The sequence below is a fragment of the Chelmon rostratus genome, chromosome 10 (assembly GCF_017976325.1).
Source record: "Chelmon rostratus isolate fCheRos1 chromosome 10, fCheRos1.pri, whole genome shotgun sequence".
Classification (NCBI taxonomy): domain Eukaryota; kingdom Metazoa; phylum Chordata; class Actinopteri; order Chaetodontiformes; family Chaetodontidae; genus Chelmon; species Chelmon rostratus.
The window spans coordinates 13,849,666-13,864,260 of record NC_055667.1 but is presented as its reverse complement, the minus strand read 5'-3'; the positions used below and the strand labels follow the sequence as shown (position 1 = coordinate 13,864,260).

The window sequence follows — 14,595 nt, the reverse complement described above, 5'->3', positions numbered from 1 at the left end:
ACCAAGTACGAATAGCACACAGGGCGAGAGCACAGTGACCGGGGCGACTGACAGCAAATCAAAAGCCCCCAAACCTCCTGGCCTTTAATGCCCCGAGCACAGACAAATCATTCAAACGATGGGCTGAACAGTTGGTGTCCGAGGGCCCGTCAGCCCCAGCAGGTCCGCACTTGACTCCAGTGTTTTTTCAACGCATCATTTATTTTAGAAAAATAAGCAGCCACAGGAGGCGATAAACACCTAATAAGCAACCTAGTAGCGCTTCAACAGACAGAATAAAATAATAATGTCTCACTGAGGAGAACGTAAATCCCCATTTGCTTTGTGAAGGAAAATAACAACAAACATCACTCACCTAAACGCAGCATCGTAGCTCGTCGGTCCAGCGATACATTTAATACAAAACGAGCTGTTTAGCGCTGATAGCTAGCTTTTCTGTGTTATTCCATTAGCTTTTTACAAACGTAATTACACAAGATTTACACCGGGCTTTCTGCCTACAAAATTATTTTACACCCACTGAAAAATTACATTTACAGAAAAAAAAAGAAAAGAAAAACTTTAGAAAAAAATCGCGGTTCCGTTGGGTTTTTATCTTCTATATATCCTATACGCTTGCCGCGGTGTTGAAAATCCCCACCGGAGCCGTCGAGCCTCGGTCTGTGAGAGAGACGGGCACAGAGCACTTGGTGTACGTGTTCCAGATCAGACGATGGTTTACGGATTTCCCCACTCGCTGCGCGGTTTGACGGCTCCAAGTTGTGCGACCGGCCATTCATGTGTACCCGAATAATGTCAGGAACTTATGTACATAATTTACAACGCACGACTCCAGCGGCCTTCAGCAGGTTCTCGTGTGTGCTGTGCGCGCTCTGCCTGCCCGTTCTTACTTGCCACGGGGCTCACCATCATCCTGGAGACGAAGAGGGCCGGCCGTGCGCCCACTCCGCCACCAGAGGGCGCTCATGATACGTGTTTATATCAACGGCTTGTTACGTGACTCTGATGCTGCATTCAGGCCCTGCTCGTAAACAACTGAGCGTTCAACTGTTTACTATCAAAGACATTAACGAGCATGTAAAGGATATTTTAACACTTTTTATGGTTACTGTGCTTTTATTTTTGAGATAAGGCAGAAAATAACCAAATGAATCCAGATAATATTCATGTATGGTGCACAGGTGGAAGAAAAATTCAGATATTTGACTCAAATAAAAGCAATTAATACCACAGTATGAAATTACTAGATTACAAGTGAAGGATCTGTATTCAAAATCTTACTCAAGTTAAAAAGTATTAACGTTAAAATTTACAAGGTGTCAAAAGTGAAAGTACTCCTTATGCAAAATGACCCAACTCTGTGATATACTGTACTTAATATAGTAAGATAAGACATAAGATAAGATATAACTTTATTGATCCCCGCCGGGGAAATTATGTCATTAATGATGCCAGTAATAGCAAGAATAAAGAATAAAGAAGGAGACGTAGAAAATAATAACAATAAAAATCAATAAGAAATAAAAAACAACTATGTATATATGTACACTATATACAAAATATAAAAATAAAGTTTCCACAATTGTTGCAACAATGCAAAACACTCTCAGGTGGATTCATTTCCAAGAATGCAACATATTGTTTAAACTGATCATATGTTTCACACGTAAAATCTTGACATGAAGAGTAGCTAGTCATTACAGCTGTCAGAAAAATGTAGTGACAGTATCACAGAAAATGGAAATACTCATACATAATTGTATATAGGTGCAGTTCTTGAGTAAAAGTACTTAATTACATTATGTATGGTGTCATAAATGAAATAAAAATAAATGAATAAAATACCTTGCTGAATGCTATGTATAGAAGTGTGTGAGAGAGAGCGAGAGAGAGAGTGAGAGGGAGTGTCAGTGGTAGAAGAAGTATTCTGATCCTTTACTTAAGTAGAATTACTCCATTCGCTTCAAATTTCACTTAAGTATAAGAACATAAGTATTATCTGTAAAATCTGCTCAGAGTTCCTTTTGCTTAAAGTACTCATTGAAGAGCAAGTTTCTTTTCTGTAAGTGTTGTAGGTACATTATATCATTGCGGATACATTAATGTGCAAGTTGCATTTTACTCTCAAATCAAGGTGGAACTAATTGATGTTCTATAGTTTTTTTTCTGTAACATTACATCATATTGTCTAAGATAATGTTTCTTTTGTATGTATATGTATATTCATGTAAATGGAGTAATGATTTCATTTTTAAATCAACTGCCGAAAATCACGATTTTTTTCTAACGACACTTGAAGGCCCCATAACACATTTCCAATGGGACAATGAAATTGATCGTGTTTGTCATTATAACGCCACAGCCTAACGATTCAGCGAGCAGCACGATTCTCTGCTGTCGCTGAATTCAGTGTCAGACCCACAGTCAGACCTGAAATCCTCTCCGTTCAGTCCGCAATGTTTATCCCCACCATCACATATGCTCAGTGAAGCAAATGCCTTGAGCAGAATGAACTGAGTAACCCCTGTGAGACCTTGACTTTTGTCGCCCTCTGGCGAATTTCTTCACGTATACCAGCTGACTCCACCGAGGACCCATGAAAATACAAAGACAAGAAATATTAGAACATTTTTATTCATTAACATTGTTGTCACAATATAAAAGGACTGTAATGCGTTGTAGAAAAATCTTTGCACGTAATAGAATTCAGACAGAGCAGCTAAAATGGACTTCAAACCAAACATATGAAATAAGATCTTTATTTCTATGCTTTTCCTACATGCCCGGTCGATACACTCAACATTTTTTTTAAAAATGACAAACACAACCACACATTTAGGTTGAAACCTTACAAAAAGCACTCAGTGAAAAGATGCTTGCAGGCCTGAGAGATTATTAAAACCTTGGGTGGTGTTATGATAAACCCACACTATGAATATGTTTTCTAATAAAGTATTAAAATAAATATTTTTTTTCAAGGTAAAGTGATCACCAAGGCCAAATTTGTCTTAAGAAATGTAAACATGTGGCAAGAAATAACTGCAATGCATCAAGTTCTAAAGAAACAATAGCAACTAACACAAGGCATAACAACATCACTGAAATATATGTCACAGGATGAAAATATATTAATGTATTTAAATATATAATCTGCCAACAGCCCTGGTGTTTAGGAAATTTAAACTAATAGTGTACCTCAAATGTTCTTCCTGTGTTGACATAGATTAGGTTTCCTAATGCCTTAGTGTGAGACCAGGTAAGTGCATCTTTCACCTGCTGAACATTCAACGTCCACTCGTGTCACAGTCCTGTTGCTCAAGGATACTGACACCCTACAAGCAGGCTCACTGAGGGGAAATTTATCCATTTCCAGCAAGGGCTTTGGAAGACCTAATCCAACTGTACTCATTCACTAGTCGCTTTGGTCATCAAGCATTTGGCCTCTCAAGTTTCCCTTAACCAACACAAACATTTTCATTGTTTCTACAACATTACTTCAGCTCAAAAGTGGCTCACAAAGCTGAATTCAGCAATCCTCCACAACAAGTTCCAGCAGTTTTAAATATACCAAGTCCCAAGACAGTCTTTGCAGTCAGCTCAAGCCTCAGTCAAGAGAGGAGAAAATAAAATGCGGCCCAGGTCTTGTATGGTTTCAGTCATTTGGCAGTTCCCTGGGTTTCTGTCAGTCATCTGGATCCACTGCTGCCACTCCAGGTGTTACTGTGCTGGATGTGAGGGAGCATCAGGCACTATTATCCTTCCAGGGGTGCCCGCAGTGGAATGCAGCCATCCATCTCCAGAGACTCAGGCCAACCTTCATACTTGTTGCTGCTCTTACTGTTCTTCATTCGCTAATGGGAACAACCACAGGCAAACAGAACGGATGTCAACAACACCGACGTTCTCAGCTTCTCATTACACAGCAGCAGCTGGACGGCGGCGCTCTGAACAAGAATTAAACGTGTTTTACTAGAAATTTAATACAACGATTTGGCTTTTCATAGTCGTCCTTGCTTGTGAACGAGCCTTTCCAGGATGCTCCTTCCATACCCAATCATGATACTATCACCTGTGCAATTTTCCAAACAGGTGCTTTTGGAGTATTCCACAAGCATCAAATTCAGAATACGCAAATATTTACAAAAATCAAGAAAGTATACGAGGTTAAACATTAAATTTAGTCTTTGTACTGTTTTCAGTTGAGCCTTTGTCTAAAAGGATTAGCGAATGATCCCATTCTGTGTCGTTTATGTTTAACGCAGTGTCCCAACTTTTAGGAATCAGGCTGTAACTCTGACAAGTATTAAAATGATGAACAAGCTTGGAAGGTGCTGTCACCGCGGTCACTGTGAGCTTGGAACATGTCTTTAATAAGCTTGAAGTAAATCCAAACAGACTTTTTAAAGAAATTAAGACTTTTTGTGGGGAAGACTTGTAAAACTGTGCCACCTAAGTCAAAAACATGTGTCATCTGGTAGGAATCACCATTATCTGAACAGTATAACATTGGCTCAGCTGGCTAATAGAAGTCTTATCATTCCTCATGTGTTGTCAAACTGTGATTATCTACAGTTTACACGGCCACCAATATTACAAGATTTTCCCTTTTGATATTGCATATCAAATGTGTACATATTCATATGTATATGTGTATCTTCTCCTTATTCTAATGCTTAGAATAGAATGGCCTGTATCATTATACCATAGTAACTGTAAACAGTCTTTGTACTTAATACGTTGACACAGGGAGGATAGATGTTTCACTGCATCAATAGGCAGTTAACTGCAGGCAAATCAGCAGCACCTCAGCGCAGGTGATGAATTCTACCCTTAGCGTCTGTTCAGCATTAATAGTAACAGTAACATACCTGCTCAAAGGGACTCTTATTCTCAATGCCTTTGGCCCCAACAAAGACCCAGCTGTCTCTAAAGGCCAGCTCTTTCGCCATCGTGCTCCCAAGCTCCTCAAACAGTCGCCGAGACTCGTCGTTCAACCTGTTACCAGAAGCGAGGACAAGGCAGCAGGTTAATGTTTGTTAAGTGGGCTGGCTGGATACAGGTTAATGCATGTGCTTAACCTCTGTTAACTTTCACTGAAATTAAATGCAGGCTATTAGAATTCTCCGTAGGCTTCTCCTGGGCTTTAACAACATCTCCACAGCACTTTCTGGTTCAACCCCGACGTGTTTTTAAACCTTATGGCCTTTAAGGGTAACATGGAGGGATTTATGATCATGCCCATTTTATTACACAAAAAAAGCATCAAATGTTTAATAACAAACAAACCGGTCATTTTAATGTCATATTAAAAATAAGAACTTGATGCCTGAAACCATGAGGGCAGCCTTTTACAGTGTTAAACTTTAACACCTGTCCTAAATGCAAATTTGAGAATTGTTGCTTTTTAAGCCAGTGACTCCTCATACAGCATGTGATACTACTTTACTAATAAGTTGGGGCAAATTGTTTTCAAATGGATTACAAGTGATATGTTCAATGTTGAATTTGGCTCTAAAAGTGATGGGTTTATAAAACTGATATTGGCCCTACTGTTGCTTTGCTATTAAAAATGGTATTCTCAGCAGCAGTGCCACATCATTATTTTATTCTACAAAATATTTACTGTGTTATAACATGACATATCCTTTAGCTTTAGCTGACAATTTATCAGTGACAATTGCTTTGAAGTTCGTTTAAGGGAAGAAAAACAAGAGAGGACCAGAAGCGAGAGCCCGTCATGGATTCTTACTTTGTAGCTGGATCATCAAAGGAAGCCACGAACACGAGTGTTCCTTCATGGAGCGGCCGGAGAAACTTCAACAGGTCAGAAACATCTGAGGACGAATATCAGATGTGTTATGAACTGTGGTTTGTAGCTTGTTATGGCCAAGCCATATGTACCAGATGTGAAATCTATACTACACATTAGTGTCTGGTTTCTATTACCTCCTGCCCACATATCAAAAGTCTTTGTGGCCAAGAGCTCTCCCGTCACCCCTGGAGCAGAGAAACATCAGTCGGATGTTAAAATAACATGATTAACGCGAGCTTAAAATGTTAACGCAACACAGTTTGGTTAAAAGATGGAAGATGACACTGTTACCATTGACCAAAGCTATGTTTAGTCCTCGGCCAACGTTGTTCTTCACGCTGCTCACTAGCCTGCGAGACAGAAACACAAGAGGTTGAAGCACGAACTGCCTTTCACATCCACATTAATCTGCACCCTTTAACACACTGCCGGGGGCTTGAGAAACAACAACAAATAAATATAAAGGACCAAGACTAAAGACAAAACCAACGAAACGGGGGGCAGACAGACTGAGAGAGAATACTTGCATTCAGCTCCCCAGACAGACTTGGAGGCCTGGTTATGACAGCAAAGAAGAAAAAAAAAAAAGAACAGAGTGTGAAACAAAAAAAAAGAAAGAAAAAGAGACAGCAGGGACATGGACAAAGATGAAAGGAACTGGTAAACACTGAATCTCACATCTTGTCCTCCAGGCAGATTTTGGGCCCGATGACGTTGGCAGCACCAGACACCAGGCGGAAAGCCAAATGTTTCGGAGGACAGGGAGCTGAAAGTCCACATTTATACCTGCGAGGGCGGGGTTCTGCTAAAACATATATAATACGACAATAAAGATGCAACATTACCGTGCTGATACCTGACAGAAAGAGGTGCTGTTAAATGGCCATATGATACAGTTTTTTCTGCTTACCGGGTGTTGGTTCCTCACTTGCACCTGAAAAAAATGCACAGTTTTCACACTCAAATGAACTAATCTCATATGAGACACAACAACAACACATAAACATGCATCAAGATTAAACCAACACTTATAACCTGTCTTTAGGGTTGCTACTATTAATTATTTTCTTAATCACTTGTCTAATCTTTAAAATGTCATCACTGTTACCCACAGCCCACACCATTTTTGTTTGATATATTTTCCGTCAATCCACTGATCAATTCATCGCTTCAGAACTACTGCTCTTACCGATGAAGAAATGCCGCACAGATGAACCACTCTCCTTTCCAAATAAGGTGTTTGCCAGCAGCCAGGTGAGCCCCACCAACAACAGCACACCTAGAACTCTCAGGGGGCCTGTCAAGAGAAACAGGAAATGCCAGTTCAGGCGAAAGACACATGGGACAAGCACCGGATCAACAAGTTCACACTGAGGTGTGAAAAAAATAAGAAGAAAAATAACCAACCTGTTAACCTCATGATTCACAGTTTCATAGACCTGAACAGACACTAAAAAAATAAAACAAAAACAGCAGCATTAGGGAGATTTGAATTTCAGCCGAGTTTAAAAAGTGTTCTTACACTTTTACAGAGACAGACATTTGATTAAGCAAAACGTGTTTTCATTTTCCATTCATCATGGCAGAAGTTCTAAGCAGTGTAAATAACAGCTACAGCTTAAAACGGAAATATAATAAAACAGAAAGGACAGGTCCAGTAAATGAGAAAAACAAACAAACACCATAAAACAAAGGGAGAATAAATTCTAAACGTTTTCCAAAGAGGCTATCTGTGTGTATAATTTTGGTTCATATGTAACTTTAAAGAGCTTCTCATATAAGTATCATCTTGAAGCAACATCTTCAGCAGAGAGCTTTCAATCTGTATCAGTGGCCATGTAAGATGGCTCTGCAGAGATGGCGTTGGACGCGATGACAGGAGCCTCGGACATGACAAGACAAGGAAGCCGAGGACAGGTCGCCTGACAACGCAATACATGCCCTCGAAAAGAGAAACGTCATGTCTCACCTTCTTTGTCCAAGCTTTAGGCGATTATCACCCCTCCTTGTCACCCCTGCTAGGATGTAATAACGGTAAAGAGGAGCCGCTGCTCGTGCCACCCGCAACTTTTGACTATTTCTTACGCTGTTTCCTCATGGAGGCTATCCTGGATCACGCAGCTTTCATTGAGAAGATGGACTGAAGCCAATATGATCAGTCGACCATTCACACGCGTGTCAATAGCCCGCTTTAAATAAGCATTACAGGAATCCGGTTTGGTTTGTTTCTTCCGGATATATGGCCAGCCAACACCAAACCTCAGTCTGTGGCCACTGAGTCTGCGCGTGGAGGTTCACGTGATCAACATTTATTTTAGTATTCAAACGTTAGCTATTTTTTTAAATTGTTGAACAAATATGTGAATGACGAATTTCCTTCTTTAAATTATCGCTAAAGCTAACACGCCAATGAATAAATACACATTTGCACTGTTAAAAACGAACAAAAAAATAAGGAAAAAAAATATATATATATTTATGTGTATATAGATATATATATGTATCGCGGGAGACACCTCCTCCTTGTGCACGCAATCAGTGCTTCAAAATCAAGATGGCTGCCCCCAGTGCTGTGCTTTCGATGTCCAAAATCATTAAACCTTTTTTGGGTGGACACCTTGGAAATACTGTGAAAGTAAGACAAGAGGCGTGTTTTTGTCGCGGTCGTTGTCGTTGTTGTGCGGCTCCATGATAAAATCGACTGTTTTAACTGAACACAAGGTCATATGGTTATTATCATATAGTTGAACTGGCAAGCTAGCAGCAGTCGTCTTCAGTCCATTTTAGCATCGCCGAAAAATAGATATTTGCACGCAAACGTTGCATATTTTCAACGTTTTGCTAAACAAACATTTAGGTCATTCACAAACACGCTCTTAACCATCTGTCTTCATTTTGTATTTCAGGTATTTGGAACAACTCTGACAAGTCACAGGAATAAGACCTTGCTAACTGTGAGTAAATCACAGTATCTCTGTGGGTTTCAGTCTTAGAAAGGGTGGATGTGATTTTGTCAGTCTGACACTTAGAAATTGAAGTTTATCGTGATTCTAGTAACGCCGAAAAAATACTGCTACTCATTAAACTCCCTCTTTCTAGGATGTGTGGCTGTGTACTTTTGGATATCTTTAATATAACCTAGGAGTGCTGTATATTTGTTTTTCCACCCTCTTGGGGGAAGGGAAGTTGTTATTCCTGTGTGCTTGCTACTAACTGGATTCTCTCATCGAGCTGTCAAACTGACTTTTGTCCTCCTTTCCTTGGTGTCCGTCTTCAACAACAGGGAGAAAACATTGTAAGTAGCTCACTTTGGCATGGTTTGCTATACCACAATGCATCACTTTACATACAAGAAAGAACATTACCTTTTCTATACTAGGGCTGCCAAAAAAAAAGGATGTATTTGGATTAGTAATTCCATTGTAGTTTAAGTTTAATAACAGAACTGTTATTCATTCACCTACAATATGATGACAATAATAAATTATTAACAAAATTGATATATTTCCTAAATAGCACTATCAACTTTTCTATTGCTCAACATAACCCTCTTACACTGACTTCCTTGTTGCCTTGTAGCCTGTAATTATAAATTGTGTGTGCTGTCAACATTTACTAAAGCATTTCAGATGTTTTGTGATGATTTCCTACCTTCCATGTTGCTAGTACCTTTTGTATTTCAGCTTGGTATGAAAACTGACTTTCACATATTTGAAAACTGCTTAAAATAACCAATTCAGCAACTGAACATAACATTACTTTTTGTTACATTGCATTGTTAGCGGAATCGTGATGGCTAGCAGAGACCATTGTGAAATCTCTTTCACGTCAACTAAAACACCTAAATTCACAACATCCATTTCATGAGATCCACGTTCGTTCATCTTCTGATCTTCATTAAATTGTGAATGCAATTTTTTTTTTTTTTGGTAAAATAATCTGAATGTGAATGTCAGAGCATCTTTAAAAGCACCACAAACCAAAATCCCCCACTGGCAACTGCATTACCATGGCTGTAACAAAAATGTAGCTGACAAAAATACATGCAACTACACTTTTATTGTATGGACGATCTATCTTAAGACGGTGTGAAGTCTCTGCAAAGTGATTTTCATATTGTATGGACACTAATTTAATGGTGGTAGGTTGGAAATCAATATAAAACATATGGTAACATGTCAGCAACAATATATATGTATGTAGTAGGTGATTTGTAGTTGGGTTAAAATTTGAAAAACTACCAGTGTTGTCCTTTATCTTCAGTGCTGTCAATAATGTATAAAATACCGATGTTACAGCCCCCTCCTGCAAAGTATGGAGGCAGACACACTGTGACCCTCATACCTGGAGATGGGATCGGGCCAGAGCTGCTCAGTCATGTCAGAGAGGTTTTCAGGTTGGTTAGACTTGAACCAAACCCGATTCAAAGTGTTGATTACAGACTGATGAGGATTGCCTGACCATGGGGTGTGTATTCATACTGTAGGTTCAGCTGTGTTCCAGTGGACTTCGAAGTGGTGCATGTCAACTCTGCTGTGGAGACTGAAGATGATATCAATAATGCCATCACTGCCATCCGCCGTAATGGAGTTGCCCTCAAAGGTAAGCACGTCTCTTATTCTCTGTGTTTAAAAACAGAATATGGAAAATATGAAAAGCACAACACAGCTGTGAGAAGCATGTGGTTTGTAAGACCATGACACTGAAGTTGAACTGACATTACTTAACTCTCCTGATAGGCAACATAGAAACCAAACATACCATGGCGCCATCTGTTAAATCCAGAAATAATCTCCTTCGGTAAGAGTTTTAATGAAATATTCAGCTCCCCTCATGAAGCCTCTCTTTTGTCAGATGGCTTACACGTCTTTCATAATTTTGCCCTTCGTTTCTGGCAATGTGAGTTGACCTATTGTTTTTTTTTTCCTGACACCCCCCACCTCCCCTCTCTTGTTCCATCAAAAGCACAAGCTTAGACCTGTATGCCAATGTGATGCACTGCCAGTCCCTCCCAGGAGTCCAGACTCGCCACAAGAACATTGACATCATGATCATCAGGGAGAACACAGAGGGAGAGTACAGCAGTCTGGAGCACGAGGTCAGACAGAACAGAAACACAATCAAGTCTATTGTCCGCTGCAACACATGCATCGACCCCTTCCTTTAAAGACCTCCTTTCTTTCTGTGCCTTTCCTCCTCCCCAGTGTTTTAATTATTTACCAAGCAATTATTTACCAAGGGAAAAACATGGATCTAATATGCTTGATCGGTATCAGTGTAGATGATGACCTTATTAAACAGACTAATATTGACCAGAGATGACGGATCAACACTGAATACTGTTTCTTTGTTGCCAACTATATGAAATAATAGCTACCTTTTAAAAACTTTTAGGAGCACATAGAATTTGCACAAGCCTAAAATGAATGTTGGTGTGTGAACACGTCCACTTAGTTAACAAGCAATATGCAGTTTCAGCCTGAAGCTGATCTTTTATACAGAAGAAGGATCCAAGTTGGCTCTACACATTTATACACGGTGCTTCACAAATATCTCAGAACAATATTACTAAGTTATTAACAGAAACTACTTGAACTTTAGTTGTCATTTGTCAGTCATTCTCCTCCCTGTCATCTTTCAGAGTGTAGCAGGAGTCGTGGAGAGTCTCAAGATCATCACCAGGAACAATTCCCTCAGGATCGCTGACTACGCCTTCCGACTGGCCAGGGAGAAAGGCCGTTGTAGGGTCACTGCCGTACACAAGGCCAACATCATGTGAGTAACTCTGACGCAAATGTATCATGCAAGTCTGCCTCATGAGTCTTATAAAATTTTGTGAGTTTGGTAGTGCTGGAAATATTGAGTGCGACTTTTCTGCTCCATCAGGAAGCTCGGCGATGGCTTGTTCCTGCAGTGTTGCAGAGAAGTGGCCTCTGGCTACCCAGACATCACATTTGACAGCATGATTGTGGACAACACCACCATGCAGGTGAAAGGAGATTAAATGTCACACCTCTCGAGACTTGAAAAGTTTCTACATGTTGCAATAAGTGATTCACCTGCCACCTTGTTTGTCTGTGTTTTTTTTAGTTGGTGTCAAAGCCCCAGCAGTTCGATGTGATGGTGATGCCCAATCTATATGGGAATGTGGTGAGCAATGTGTGTGCAGGCCTGGTGGGAGGGCCTGGCCTTGTTCCCGGGGCTAATTATGGCCGTGTTTATGCTGTCTTTGAAACGGTGAGTGTTTGGCAGTTCATGCTGAGTAGGACACTGTCTCCTCTCCTGTTATTTGATAGAATGAAAAATACATGAATCATGTCTGTCTCATTGACTGTATATAAAGATGGACGATGCCTCTCCACTATGTCCCACTTCACAAAAATGAAGCCAAAACATCCCAGATACAGGTGCTGCTCTCTTGCGTTGGTCACATCATTTGGAGCCACAGTCTGCGTGGTAGTGATTGGGGTGTGAAGCCGTATCGATGTCCCATCCATACATCTGCCCAACTCAATTGCGAGCACACAAGAGCTGTCAATCATGATGTCAAACCCTCTATTTATAGCGTTAAATAACTAATTAAAACCAGACTCATCAGAAAATGACAGAAACCAACTTGTTTTATGAGCTAATATGCAGCCAACCACCAGAGGGCGATTTAGATGTTTTGGCTTTGCTTATGAGGAGCTGCCATGTCATCCATCTTGATATACACTCAGTGGTCTGTCTGAAGTTTTTTAAGACATTTGTCTCTTTCTTGCCCTTTTTTCGGGGTCTTTCAGGCCACAAGGAACACAGGGAAGAGTATTGCGGACAGGAATATTGCTAACCCCACTGCCATGCTGCTAGCCAGCTGCATGATGCTGGACCACCTGAAGTAAGCTTTATCAGATAAAATATTTGAAGCGGTAACACCTGAGATGTAATGTTGTGAATGTGCTACAGCAGACATGTAAATAATGACATTAATGTCTCCAGGCTTTATGACTACGCAAACTTGATCCGAAATGCAGTCCTCACCACCATGAATGAAACCAGGGTAAGTTCACCTCCTTCACTGATAGGCCTCTCCCCTCACCTGTTCCACTGCCATAAAGCTCACAGGCCATTGTTGTGAGACAGAGGCTTAGAGGCCCTGGGTGCAGGTTTATTATGCATCACAGTACATTCACACAAAGCAGCATTGTGTCCTTTCAATGTCACAAAGCTGTTATGAAGTGCTACACTGTATGGTATCTGATTATACTTTGTGTGGCATTGGCATTAATTACGGTCCTTGAGCACATTTAAAAACCTGATCTGCTAATCATCCAGGGCAGTAGACTAGTGGCTGCATTGGCTGAAATGTTTATTTTATTTCGGGGAAAAAAATAAGAACCACCCTTACAAGGACAATAATACTCATTCCGCAGTTTAAAATTTTCATGGCATTTGGTACTTTTCCATATTCTTGCAGTTGCACACAGCTGATATCGGGGGTCAGGGCACCACGTCAGAGGTGGTCCAGTCCATCATGAGGATCATCCAGAGTAAAGGGCAGCTCACAGCTGAGCTCTGAACATGCACACTCATCAGAGGTGTGAGTTTGGACAGGTGTCTTTATCTGGGATGGGTGTACAGTAAGAAAGAGCATGTTCATGCATATGTGTTTCCATAGCGTTGGGTCTGGTCACTGACATCAGAATTGTTCCTTTTTTTTTGTCTCGCTCACACGGCTTATTGACCAGTTCACTGTACACGACCTTTTATCCACACCTGTGTGTTTCACATGTAATAATGACCTTTCCCAGGCTGAATTTGAAACAGTTTGCTTTTTTCATTCCAATCTCACTCCTATTCGATGATAAATCGTGCTGTGAAAGGATAGGTTGAGTCCATCAGGTTCATGCAGTTAAAAATCTGTGTTCTTACAAATTGTTATGAAACATAAAAAGGTCTCTTTTGCAGTATCACCAAACATGTGTTCTGGTCAGAAGTATCCTAATACATACATGCACTGTCCACTCTGCATTCTTCATTGTGGATCTTTATTTATTTTCTAAATGATGACTATGTTACAGCCTTTTCAATCAACCAAAATGTGCAATGTGCATTTAACAGCTTCACTTTTTTTGTCATTCTGTAACTAAAATATCAAGTTATCTGTTATTTACTGTATTGTCCTGTGTGTTCACATCAGATCAACTGTACTATAACAAATAGTGTGATGTAGCCATTTCATATATACTGTATCATCAGAGGAGGTGTACATCAAGTAACTGCTGTCAAGGCTGAGCTGCTTGTGCCATAACATAACTTTTCGCCAAAGTTTGGATCAAATCCTGAAAAAATACTGTTGTCTTAAAGTCTCACAAGGCAAGAGATAAAGGTTATGAAAATACTGTTTTTATTATAGCTGTGGATGGGTATATATACTGTATAACACAAATATTATCAATAAAGAAATAATCTACCTTAAATTCATCTTTTTGGACAGAGGTTTGAATATGAAATATGTCAAGTTTTAAAGTTGAGCTCTTTGTGTGTGTGTGTGTGTGTGTGTGTGTGCGCGCGCCCGCGCCCCTTCACTTCAAAGAAAGAAGCTGTGTTCTGGCCTCTTGCTTGGGATAAAGATCATTTAGCTTCAAATAAGATAAAGCTCACTGATCCTTCTTCTGTTTGTTTAACAATTTCACGCCCCATCAGTGTCTTACTTCCAACACTGGATGACAAGTTGCAGTTTTACATTTCATCGCTAGGTGGCACCAGTACTTTGTTCAGTTGCCACATATAGTTGTGCACAA

The 14,595-nt window shown here is 40.1% G+C and overlaps 3 protein-coding genes across 8 annotated transcripts in view; 1 reads left to right on the top strand and 2 right to left on the bottom strand.

The window, feature by feature from the left end:
* Nucleotides 1–883, bottom strand: part of si:dkey-151g10.3 (serine/threonine-protein kinase WNK3) — a 38,216-nt gene extending 37,333 nt beyond the window's left edge. For all 5 annotated transcript variants that reach the window (XM_041945475.1, XM_041945479.1, XM_041945480.1 and 2 more), the window contains exon 1: nt 356–883. The gene's annotated coding sequence lies outside the window, so the exon portion shown is untranslated. The remainder of the gene's footprint in view (nt 1–355) is intronic.
* Nucleotides 884–2,613: 1,730 nt separating this feature from the next.
* On the bottom strand, nt 2,614–8,058 carry fam3a (FAM3 metabolism regulating signaling molecule A). Of its 2 annotated transcripts, none has more exons than XM_041945692.1 (10): nt 7,782–8,058; nt 7,220–7,262; nt 7,002–7,109; nt 6,723–6,746; nt 6,491–6,617; nt 6,104–6,162; nt 5,947–5,997; nt 5,750–5,834; nt 4,869–4,995; nt 2,614–3,851 (listed from the first exon to the last, which is right to left on the bottom strand). In XM_041945692.1, exons 2-10 carry the CDS (start codon nt 7,230–7,232, stop codon nt 3,753–3,755), a joined length of 693 nt encoding a protein of 230 aa, XP_041801626.1. In that variant the 5' UTR covers nt 7,233–7,262; nt 7,782–8,058; the 3' UTR covers nt 2,614–3,752. The 2 variants fall into 2 exon arrangements, with proteins under 2 accessions (XP_041801626.1, XP_041801627.1); XM_041945693.1 differs by having other exon boundaries at nt 6,491–6,614.
* A 296-nt stretch (nt 8,059–8,354) lies between these two features.
* Nucleotides 8,355–14,269, top strand: idh3g (isocitrate dehydrogenase (NAD(+)) 3 non-catalytic subunit gamma). The gene is made up of 13 exons (XM_041945691.1): nt 8,355–8,447; nt 8,719–8,766; nt 9,096–9,107; nt 10,111–10,208; nt 10,299–10,414; nt 10,552–10,612; nt 10,778–10,910; nt 11,454–11,587; nt 11,699–11,801; nt 11,903–12,049; nt 12,595–12,689; nt 12,791–12,851; nt 13,269–14,269. The coding sequence occupies exons 1-13, from the start codon at nt 8,367–8,369 to the stop codon at nt 13,368–13,370; spliced, it is 1,191 nt and encodes a 396-aa protein (XP_041801625.1). The 5' UTR covers nt 8,355–8,366; the 3' UTR covers nt 13,371–14,269.
* The last annotated feature ends 326 nt before the right edge of the window (nt 14,270–14,595 follow it).